At 33.2% G+C, this 12,268-nt stretch overlaps 1 protein-coding gene and 1 pseudogene across 1 annotated transcript; one reads left to right on the forward strand and one right to left on the reverse strand.

Annotated features, from left to right (window-relative positions):
* Nucleotides 1-2,771: 2,771 nt before the first annotated feature.
* LOC141706080 (metacaspase-9-like) lies at nt 2,772-3,922 on the reverse strand (annotated as a pseudogene).
* Nucleotides 3,923-5,672: 1,750 nt separating this feature from the next.
* On the forward strand, nt 5,673-6,782 carry LOC141693300 (glucan endo-1,3-beta-glucosidase, acidic-like). Its single transcript, XM_074498361.1, has one exon. It carries the CDS (start codon nt 5,673-5,675, stop codon nt 6,780-6,782), a length of 1,110 nt encoding a protein of 369 aa, XP_074354462.1.
* The last annotated feature ends 5,486 nt before the right edge of the window (nt 6,783-12,268 follow it).

A 12,268-nucleotide genomic window follows, 5' to 3' on the forward strand; every position in this document is an offset into this window, starting at 1 on the left:
AATTATAATTTATTTAAAAAAAGTATAAAATTGAGTAAAGGGTGGGAGCAATCAATATTTAATGTATAAAGTGAGTTTAGTGTAAAAAGTAGTGGATGTAGTTGATTTTTATATTATTAAATTCTTGTTATTTTTTGTTAGTTTGAAATTTATAGAATTGAATGTGACATCCAAATAAGGAAAGTGTATAGAAATGAATGAAACAAGGGAGTAATAAACAAATAATACTATACTTAATTTATTAATCTAACCTTGCCGGGATACCTACCCGTAGAGCTGCAAATGAACAGAATCGTTCGTGAACAAAATTCTCGTTTAAGTGAACTCGGCTTGGCTCATTTCTTAAACGAGTTGATCGCGAACAAAAAAATAAGCTCGGATAATTAAACGAGTCGAGCAAAGTTTCTGGTATATTCGGCTCGGACTCAGCTCGTTTAGCTCAGACTTGGCTCGGACTCGGCTCGAACTCGGTAACTCGGCTCGGCTCGGATAAATATTTTAGATATATCACTTGTATAAAGATTTTAAATTTTTTAATTAAAATTTAATACTAATTTCAAAGTGAATGATTAAATTAATAAAAGTTTAATACATATTTTAACAATAAGAAATTTAATTAATTTCATACATATCACTAGAGCTTGATTACATTAACAAATAATTTCTAATTAAACTTAAACCTAAATTTCACCTCACACTTTTATTAGAGAATTCTAGGATAAAATTGACCAAAATTATGATTTTGAATAAATTAAAATATTGAGTTGTTAAAATAAATTATAACATTATAATATTTTTTAAAAAACGTAAGATAATTTTTAATAATTATATTTTCAACCAGTTAAAGGGGTCTGCTTCCTTTATTTTATTTTATATGTTTTTTCTAATCTAAACCAATTTAACTGAAATATCAAAAATTACCAAATATTTGACAATCAACATCAACAATTTAAAAGTAATCTACGTTTATAAAGTTATGAATGTTTCAATAATTTAAAATAAAAATAATTTTGTTCTTAAAACTCGACTTGTGAAATAAATTGATAAAATTATATGAATTAAGAAACAAGTGTAGAGTTTGAGTGTGCGTATACAATTGTAAGATGAAATTAGTATTTGATCTTCATATAACTTATAAAATTATAAATTATACCTTAAGTTTGGTCGATTAAAAAATATATGCGATACTATTAGTGGACAACTCGACTCGGCTCGGTTGTCCGTGAGCAAACTCGTATTCGACTCGGCTCGGCTCGTTTATAAATGAGCCGATCGTGAACATTTTTTTCGGCTCGATTTTAAAACTCGGCTCGTTTTAAAAAAAATATACTCAGTTTAGCCCGGACAGAACTCGGCTCGGTTCTATTCATTTGCACCTCTACCTGGCTGGTAAGTAATTACTCACAACATAAACGTATTACTGTGATAGATTAATTTTATTTGTTTGCGTAAAAAATGAAAGAAGCAATAGTTCGTCCTCCTTCAGTGTTGGGCCTGGTGAATGAGATTTTGACTACTTAGTAAAATATAATAAAATAATTGTTACCTAAAGATAGGAAATCAAAAAATTGTTTTACTACAATGGTGTTGCATTTACTTATAAATTATAATTTTAAAAGTATTATTTATTTAAGATTTTAAATAATATAGATTAGAAATGCAAAGGTTGGGCAGATATATTTATATTTTTGGGAATCAATGATAATATAGCATTATAATTTATAGGGGATTGTTTTCCTGTCCCCTAAATAAGGGGTTTGATTTTCTCCCCCGTAAAACCTATAGGGAATATGGGTAGGGATTTGAGGATTCTTGTTGGAAGAGAGTTTTTGAATCTAAAAATCCTTATAATTTGTACACCTGGGATAAATATATGTAAAGGATACGAATGATTGATTTTTTTTAAAAAAAAAATTATTGAGAAAAAAAATTTATAAATTTTATAATTTATAGATGATTTTTGAACAATTAGAAAAAAAAATTCTTTTCATTTTGGACAGGAAAAGAAAAAAAAATACAACAGGATATGCATGATGTCATACTATTTTTGCAACATGTTGACAAAGTATTCCAACATTTTAACCATAAAAAATGATAATAAATAATACTCCCTTTCATTTTCATTTGGGCAGTGTTATGGATAAGATGTATTTATTACTAAGGTTCGAGAGTTTAAGATCTTTAATAGCTGCTCTCGTGTTTCGTATCTTAATTATGTCCTTACAAAATGCATACGTATCTCTGTAAATTAGAAAATCAAGCCAAAAAAATTAGAGAATCAAGCCAAAAAACGTAGTTCTGATTTATGGGGTGATGCCCCTTATGGAAGTCCTTGAATTGGACTAGTTTAGGAGACTTAGTGGACAAATCTCAGAATTAGAATGGACTGTGGAGTCCTAAAAAGTAGGAAACTGATTCCTTATCCTATGAGATTTCTTGGAGGTCAATCTCTAAGGAATTGTGTCCTTATTTGGACTTTATTAATCAGCTGATTTATCCCTTATTAATTAATTATCAAGGGTTTTGGGCCCTTTTTAATGGGCTTTACTGTCAGCCCAATTATGATATAATTAATGCGATATTAATTACGCAATCCTGGTTTATTTTATTTCATATCAGGCATGGAGGAAGTTAAGAAAAAATGAAACGTGGTGGGAAAAAGTAAGAAAAGTGTTTAAAGTGATGATATCAATAAATATTTAATATATAAAGTTAGTATAGTGGAAGAAAATAGTGGATGTAAGTGGGTGTGTAGATAATTTTTATATCATACAATTTTTACTATTTTAATTAAGTTTTGAAATATATAAAAATAAATTACACATCCAAAAAGAAAAGTGTAGAGACGGGAGCGAGGGAGTCAATACCAATCAATGCAAAATCACCAACTTGACACGGTAAATATTTCAGTACATGCAATTCATATTGCATCTGAGCTGCTTTTCTGAGACTGACACAAGAAGGCTTTTGTAGCATTTTGACATTTTCATCGCTGCAATACAAACACGGGTGTTGTCCTATTATAAGCTGCCCCAGCAAAACATTCCTTGCCAAAATTACAATCTCTTTATTACTCAATGCACCCAAATTCTCCTTCAGCACCATCTGAATAGCATTACTAAATGCTCCGTATGCCTTTTTTTGTCCTCCACCCGAACTAGAGATATCGGCGGAAGTCTCATTCGATTGGTACCCGCTGAGCAAAATTCCTGCATCTGGATGCATCGATTCTTGCTCTTCTTTAGGTGAAAGGGACTTCAAGCTTGCATTGCCTCCGAAAGATTCTAGAAAATGTGTGCCTATATCCCAAGTGTTAATGTTTGTCAAGGTAGAAAGTTGCTGCAGAATCGTTTCAAATGGTAAGGTTTTAGGCTTGTGTGCAACGTGCAATGTGCGTTTCTCAGGAACAATATCAGGTCCAATTTGCTCTTTTTCTTTGTCAATGAGTCCTCCGCTGTGACAGGAATCAGAAATTATTGTGAAGCTTGCTCCCTCAGGTAGCCTATTCACGAGCTCCCGAAAGTCCAGATCTGCATATAATTACAAATTAAACTTTCCATAACGGATGGTGAGACTTGATCGACGGTATTCGCGTGCCATGGCCACTATATATAGAGGAAGAAGAGAATATCACCAGATGATGCCTCTTCAATCATTCTACCAAGTGCCTTCTTTATATTTTCACCTGTTGGCAATACTGTGGAGTCGGGAGCATCCGTCAGGAGGTCAATATCGGTCGGATCAAATCTAAACCGAGTTATGAGTGTGTTTTGCATGGTTAACACATCGTTGATGCATCCATGCAACTCATTTGGGGTGTTTGGGTAGTTGCATCCAGCTAGAACGGCCATCCTCTTCATTTTTCCTTTCGCCATTTCACGACCAAAAAGAAAAAGAGAAGTTTCTTGTCTTAAGAACTTAGTTTTGGAGTGAACCAATTATGTTTTGATTAATTTAATTTTGGCTTTCTTATTTATAGATGTATTTTTATGTTTGCTTGCTTTGAGATGTTGCAAGGTTTCTTGGTTAAAATGCACTCAACAGATTGTCTCCCTATGTTTGTTGTTTCTTACTTTACGGGAATGTATACATAATTTTTATAATTGTTTTATTATTTGTTTCTAGCTATGCATAAAGATGTTTCTTCATTCATATCATTATATTTAGCATGTTGTACATTCGTAAAGGTTATTAATCAAGTATTTGTAAGTAGTTAAGATACCAAGGTTATGTATTAAGTATTTGTAAGTAGTTAAGATACCAAGGTTATGTATTAAGTATTTGTAAGTATTTAAGATACCTACATATCTTGGTTATAACTTCCACTCTTTCTATTTATCTCAACAGCCCTGATGCTGTAATCCGATTGTAGTTTCCACGTAATGATGCTTTCTATGAGCTTAATTTAAGTTTCAAAGAAGGCTGATACGCAAGTACTTTGAGCGAAGAAAGCTTTATTTGGATGTTGGACAAAAAAGTGTATCGGGACGTCGATAAGTAGAGGATATTTGAGTTAGAAATTTAGTTTGACAACAATGCATGATTTGGAAAAATTGTACAAAGAAATTACAGGGATATCTACCTGAAGCAACTAGCTAACTGACTGTTTCGGAGATGAACAAAATGTGCATCTTAGGAAGTATGAGCAATGCATCTTCCAGAAGATTAGCAGCCTGGTATATCGTACAAGAGCTAAAAAGCACGTCAGGATGGAGAGGAAGAACACAGGAATTCAACAAATAATTGTAAACACAAAAATATTATCACATTATAGGAATATCATCTCACTGTATTTTGGTTTTAATTCATTTTTTCCCCACTAGGCCCATGAGTTCTGGTGACTGTCCATGCCCTGATTATTGGTGGTGCGTTTACAAAATGTCGCGCTTCTACTTGTGGGAGGTTACAACGTAATTATTCACCAGCATAATAGCATAACGATTCGTGCTTCATGCCAGTTGCAGGTTATTTTCAACCGTTAGGACGTAAATTTTTGTATTGATGTCATTCAAGTATCATTCAATTGTTATCAAGTTCCATTTGTTCATTATTTTAACCTTTGTTCATATAGTGATTCCTCCCCCAAAAAAAAACTGATGAACCTATAGTGACAGACAAATCGACCTGTCACAGGTAATGGCTGAAACGCTGGCAGTAAAGATTGAATGAATGGAAGTAACTTGATTTTATTGACGATATGACTGACATTTTTGAGCTACCTATCCCATATATTACAAATTATGGGCACCGGAAACTACTAACAACTAACAACCGGTTCATAAAAACTTGATCCTCCGCAATCTAATATCAAATTCTTATAACTTCAAACTTCACATTTTTTAGAAACTAAGTTATTTCGGTTGCCTAGGACTGTAGATCTTTTGATTGAAGTGATCTCTCATCAGGCAATAAATACTGCTACCCATTTTCATTGTTCTTATCCTGCATTAAGGCAAGCCAGGTAGTTCATACACATCACAGTATACTCATGTACATGTTTTCCATTTTGCCACGAATTTGTATGCATGCCTAATACCAACAAACTTGCAAATGATCTCGACCTTATCTCCAGCCAAATCGATCATCTTTTTTTGCTATAAATAGAGACTCCATTTCTAATCTTCAGCCCCATCATATAATCAAGTTGTAGTATTTCTCCAAGCACCAGTACTATGGCTTCCACGAAGTTGCTACTAGTTTTTACAATTTTGGCTTTCTTGCATGCTACTTTAGGTGCCACGCTATCACGTGGACCGCAAGCCGGACCACAGCCAGTAGGTGTCTGTTATGGAACATTTGCTACCAATCAACCGTCCGCCCAAGAAGCTGTTTCTCTTATGAAATCTTCTGGCATCAGAAGGATGAGACTTTATGGCCCTGACCATAATGCTCTGCAAGCTCTTAGAAACACGGGAATTGAAGTTGTGCTGGGTGTTCCAAACAATGAGCTTCAGTCGGTGGCCTCCAGCCAAGGCAACGCCGATCAATGGATTCAAGCAAATGTCAAAAACTATCAAGATGTCAACTTCAGGTACATAGTTGTTGGTAACGGAGTTACTCCGTACAAGTTCACTGGAACTCCTGAATACACACCTTTTCTCTTTCAGGCCATGCAAAACATTCGAAACTCCCTTTCTTCATCTGCACAATTTAATCATATCCAAGTAACCACCGCTGTCGATCAATCCACTGTTCTAGGTGGCGAAACTAATTTCCCACCATCACAGGGTGTATTCAATGAACAATTTCTACAATTTTTCGATCCAGTTCTTCGTTTCTTGGTAAACAACAAGGCACCTTTGCTTGTAAACCTACACCCCTACGAGAGCTATCTCCACAATAAGGGTGACATTCCCCTGAACTTAAGAAAAGGTGCTACAGCCTTAGAAGATCTCCGTCTACAATACGTTATTTTCCAGCGTCGAAATCCTCTTGTACAAGACGGACCACTTGCCTACACAAATCATTTCGACAGCATGGTCGATAGTATGTACTGGGCACTGGAGAAGGCTGGTGCGTCGTCTCTGGATGTCATCGCGTCGGAAATAGGATGGCCAACAGTCGGAGGAGGTTTTGCAACAAACAACGAGATAGCTGCGACTCACAACAACAATTTGATTAAACACGTGTGCAACCGAGGGACTCCGAAAAGACCTCAGAAGTATATAGAGACCTACATTTTTGAGCTGTTTGATGAGGACAAAAGGGAGGCTGGCAAGACCTATGGAATTTTCAATAACAATAAACAAGCCAAGTACCAAATCAATTTTCAAAGCCAGTGATCATTCATTATATACATGTAAATGGAATCGATGAACGCAAACATGGCATAGTGATAAATAAAGACCATGGAGCCGCTTTTTCTGTACTGTTGTTTAAAGAATGTTAAAGAACAAAACTAAATCACATATTATCTAAACTGTTGTCTGAATTTTATACGATTCCCCGATGTCTGATCTTAAGTACGGGGCATGGAATCAGTTTATTTAGCTCATCGAACAATCACTCATGAGCCAAGTTTGTATGAGCATAGACTGCTCATGGGGTTACAGCAGTAGAGAAAATCTGTATACAATATCCATCAAGTTCCAATGCTCCGACAGAATACTATCAACACAAAAACCAGCACCCAAATTACTTTTACTTACCAGTGTCGTTGCATGAATTATAGGCATCAAAATCAGTAAAACATATAGGCTGCCCAGAAGATAAAGAAGTCGAAATGAATGGCAAAGAATGTTTGACAATCAGCCCTGTGCCACTGTCCAGGAATAGTATGAGTCGGTTCTGCTCCTTCTAAAATAAAAGTTTGGATTCGATTTACAAAAATTCCGGCTCAGTTCTAATTCGCTTTGCAAAACCAATAAATAAAAAGCCATATACAACTAAAACAAATTGATGCGGCACTCATAAATAATAATAAAAATAAGAATTAATACATTGGAGTTCAACGCAAAAAAATAAAAAACAAATACATTGGAGTTCAACGCAAAGAAGTAAGGAACAGTGTTTAATCTAATAAATTTCTTGATCTGACTATTTTTTGGACTTCCGACTTTGGTTGGCCCAATTGTATACACACTTTCAAGGCCCAATTTCTATTAAGAGATGTTTACGTATTCTTCAAATATTCTACTATGTTTATTACTTTTTAAAATTTTATATTGACTATATCTATTCCATGTAATCATAATATGGGTGGCAATCCATAAAGGGTTCTCTTAGATAGACATCCATAGAAAACTATTATTTAAATAATATAAATACATAATTTATTTCACTTTTCATCATATATAGTTACAAATTTTAATTACCAAATTAAAAACGAAGTTGCACAATTTTTTATTTAAAAAATCATTAAAATCTGATGAAATAGTTTAAAGCGTAACTGTGGTAGAATCACATTAAAATCACACTTACCCAAAATTATTCCAGAGTAAAATTAAATTTAAAATCACTTTTTTTTTCAAAATTCAATTTTTAAACGTTTTATTATATTTAAATATAATTATTATTCTACATTAGTACCAAATTTGATAAAATTCTATAACAGAATCAAAGGTTCTCTACGGTTCTCTGTATAAGAGGGTTTTCTCTTGAAGAAAGACCTACATAATATATGACCTTTCTTCACCACATAAATTCTCTTATATAAAGAACCGTAGAGAAAACTTGATTTTATTATAAAATTTTATCAAATTCTTTGTTATTGTAAAATAATAATTATATTTAAATATAATAAAAAGTTTAATAATTGAAATTTGAAAAAATATTTGATTTTAAAGTGTGAAATAATTTTGGATAAATATGATTTTAGTGTGTATCTATTACGAAACTAGTTTAGAGGACGTTCGGAAACTTGCATTTCATTTCAAATGAGGGATTTCAAACGATAGGATTTTAGTTGTCATTTTAAATTCTCATGTTTATACTATTATTTGTATGTCCTGAAATTCAAATAAAATCCAAATCCAAATTTCCAAACAGCTTTTTTGATCAAATCCAGAATTTCAAATGAAAATCCAGTTTCACAAACGGGCCATTAAATTATTTCATCAAATTTTAATAATTTTTTTTAAATAAAAAATTGTGCAACTTCATTTTTAATTTGATAATTAAAATTTGTAACTATATATGATAAAAAATGAAATAAATTTTTTATTTTATATTTTTAAATAATAATTTCCTGTTGGACCTCCATATAAGAGAGCAAAACTCATAAAACGCACAAACCGCTCGCACCACACGGCATCGCAAAATGCGATTTTTAATTTTTTATGGTGCGGTTTACAGTTTGACATTTTAATATTGCGGTTCAAACCGCACCGCACCACAATTGCATAGATATATAAACATAGTTATAATATATATATATATTATAAATTCATTTCATGTTTACTATAATTTTGTGTTATAAATACAAGTTTACATATTATAAAGGGTTTTTTTTGAAAAATACCCAAGTCTAAAAATATTTTTGCAAAAATACTGTATTTTTTAAAAAATTTGGAGACATACTTTTTAATTTGCAAAAATACTATTTTTCAAAAAAATTTGCAAAAATAAGTTTTTTGGCAACTGAAATCAACTGCATGCAATTTTTGACGGGTTTCTGCAACTAGATGCAACCTCAAATCAACCAAAAAACTTTATTCAGCTTGTTGCATATTTGGTTGATTTTGGTTAATTTTGGTTGATTCGGTATATTTGCAAAAAAATTAGAAAATGTTAAAATCGCAAAAAACTTAGAAAAGTTAGTTATTTTGGTAAATTCTCTAAATGACCGACATATTTTTAATTTTAATCAAAAACATATTATTTTTAGCTTTCTTATTAGCTAATTTTTTATTATATTTGTATGTAAATATAATTTTTTTGAATAAATAAACAGCACAAACCGCACCACACTGCACCGCATTTCGTGAGGTGGTTTATGCGATTTTTGAGATTACTCGGTGCGGATGTTGTTTAGAAATTTGATCAATTGCGGTTTTAGAAAAAACCGTACCGCCTGCACCCCTACTCCATGGATCGCCACCCTATATAATCGGTTCGGTTAATTTTTACCGGTTCGGTTGAGACTTATAACCGGAACCCAACCATTTAAATCGATTCGATTTTTTGACTTTTCGGTTTCTGTTTCAGTTTTTTTCCGATTTTCCCCAATTTTAGTTTCAATTCAGTTTTTTCTCAATCCTGCCAACTCCTTAATTAGCCCGGTAGATCATTTCAAAGTTTTAGTAAGTTTTAGAAATGAAACGATATGAACATAAACATCACCCTAAACCTAATGTCTTAAAGTAAAACATCATAAACATTAATAATCCTCATGTCTTAAACTAAAACATCATAGTGTTGTCTCTAGGACACAAACACTAACATTCTCCCACTTGCACTCGAGCCAATCACCCATGTATCTAATACTCATGGAACTAGTATGACCATCATACTTCTGCTGCGACAAAACCTTAGTCAGTGGGTCTCCAACACTATCATTACCATGCACTTTACATTTATATCTCCTTAATCATTAATCTCATTAATAAGGCGATATTGCCTAAGGACATGCCTAAACAGTCTTCATGGCTGTTTTAAAAAAATATCAAAATATTCGGCTTCCATATAATCATCAATGTTCTTGTTGTGAACTATTCAAGCTAACATTAATTATATTTAGACAAAATACAAAACATACATAAACTCGTAATCATCCTTGTCTGTCCAAAAATTAGGTTCAGAAACTAGTATCAGTGTAACCCTTTACAACCGGTTCCCTATCTTCTCCATACACCAAAAATAAATATTTAGTCCTCTTTAAGTACTTAAGAATATTCTTGAAAACTATCCAGTGACCCTCACTTATATTAGACTGGTATCTGATCGTCATGCTCAAAGCATACGAAACATCAGGATAAATACATATCATTGTACACATTATAGATCCAATTGCTGACGTATCAGGAACTTTCTCAAACGACCATTATCATCTAATGATTTAGGGGGCCATTATCTTTTGAGATCACTATCCCATGAGACATCGAAACATATCCTTTCTTTGTCTCTTGCATCATAAAATGATGTAATACTTTATCAATGTATGTAATCTGACAAGTTCGAATAATCTCTTCAATCTATCTCTATAGATCTTGATCCCTAATATATAGGTAGCACCGCCTAAGTCTTTCATCGAGAAATTATTTCTCAACCAAGTCTTAACAGCCTATAGAGAAGGTATGTCATTCCATATCTGTTATATGTTATCTACATATAATACTAGAAATGTCACATAACTCCCACTAACCTTCTTGCAAACACATGGTTCATCTTCGTTTTGAATAAAGCCAAACTTTTTGACCATTTTATCAAAATGAATATTCATTCTCCTTGAGGCTTGCTTCAATCTATAAATAATTAAAAGCAACTTACAAACTATCTTAGCAAACTTTGTATCGACAAAACTCCCAGGTTGTATCATATATACATCCTCTTCAAGGCTCCCATATAAGAAAGCAGTTTTGACATCCATTTGCCAAATCTCATAGTCAAAGTAAGCAACTATTGCTAACAAAATCCTGATGGACTTGACCATAGCAACTGGTGAAAAAATCTCATCATAGTCTATACCATGAACTTGTTTGAAACCTTTTGCCACTAGTCGCACCTTATATGTCTGTACTTTACCATCCATATCAGTTTTCTTCTTGCACCCTATAGGTTTTACCCCTTCGAGTGGATCAACTAAAGTCAATACTTTATTTTGATACATGGATTCCATCTCGGATTTCATGGCCTTCGGCCATCTCTCGGAGTCTGGACGATTCATAGCATCTTGGTAGGTGAGAGGTTTTATCATTATCCGTAAGCATCACATTACCATTTTAAGTCAAAATAAATCCATAATTTCTCCCGGACTCATGGTGAATCCTACTAGATCTACGAATAACCCGTGTTTCCTGTACATGATTACTTTTAACATTTTGATGTACATCCTAATCATATTCCAACTCTGGTTTAATGTTATCATGTGATTCTCGATCTCCATCGAGATGTATTGTCCTCCCACTGATTTTCTTAGAAATTAGTTCTCCCTCAAGAAATAACGCCTCCCGAGTAACAAACACTTTGTTCTCGGAAGGATTATAAAAACTATACCCTAGTATCACTCGGGTATCCCACAAAATAGCATCTATCTAATTTTGGTCCAAACTTGTCAGAGGCTAAACGTTTTACAAACGCTTAACGTCCCCAAATTTTCATAAATGACATGCTATGATATTTATCACTCTAAATTTCATACGGAGTATTTTCGAACCGCTTTAGTCGGAACTTGGTTACATGTATATACAGCTGTTTCTAAAGCATAACCCCAGAAACCGAATGGAAGATCCGCTTGACTCATCATCGATCGTACTATGTCCAATAAGGTACGATTTCTCCTCTCAGAATCTCTATTCCATTGAGGTATTTCAGAAGGAGTAAGTTGTGATACAATATCACACTCCTTCAAGAAACTCTTGAAATTGAGGTTTAAGTATTCTCCTCCACGATCTGATCGTAGAACTTTTATACTTTCCTCTGTTTGTTGTTCTTCATAAGAAATACATTTCCATACTTACTGAAGTCAACAGTAAATGTTATGAAGTAGTAAAAGCCACCCCTTGCCATCATACACATTCAACCACATACATCATTATGTATAAGTCCTAATCATGCGGTGACCCTTTCACCTGATCACGTAAAAGAAGCTTTAGTCATTTTACCAATGAGA

The sequence above is a fragment of the Apium graveolens genome, chromosome 2, assembly GCF_009905375.1.
Source record: "Apium graveolens cultivar Ventura chromosome 2, ASM990537v1, whole genome shotgun sequence".
NCBI lineage: Eukaryota > Viridiplantae > Streptophyta > Magnoliopsida > Apiales > Apiaceae > Apium > Apium graveolens.

Bases quoted from the DNA above. Each gene is read 5' to 3' on its own strand.
- LOC141693300 (XM_074498361.1), top strand. From the start codon at position 5,673: ATGGCTTCCACGAAGTTGCTACTAGTTTTTACAATTTTGGCTTTCTTG.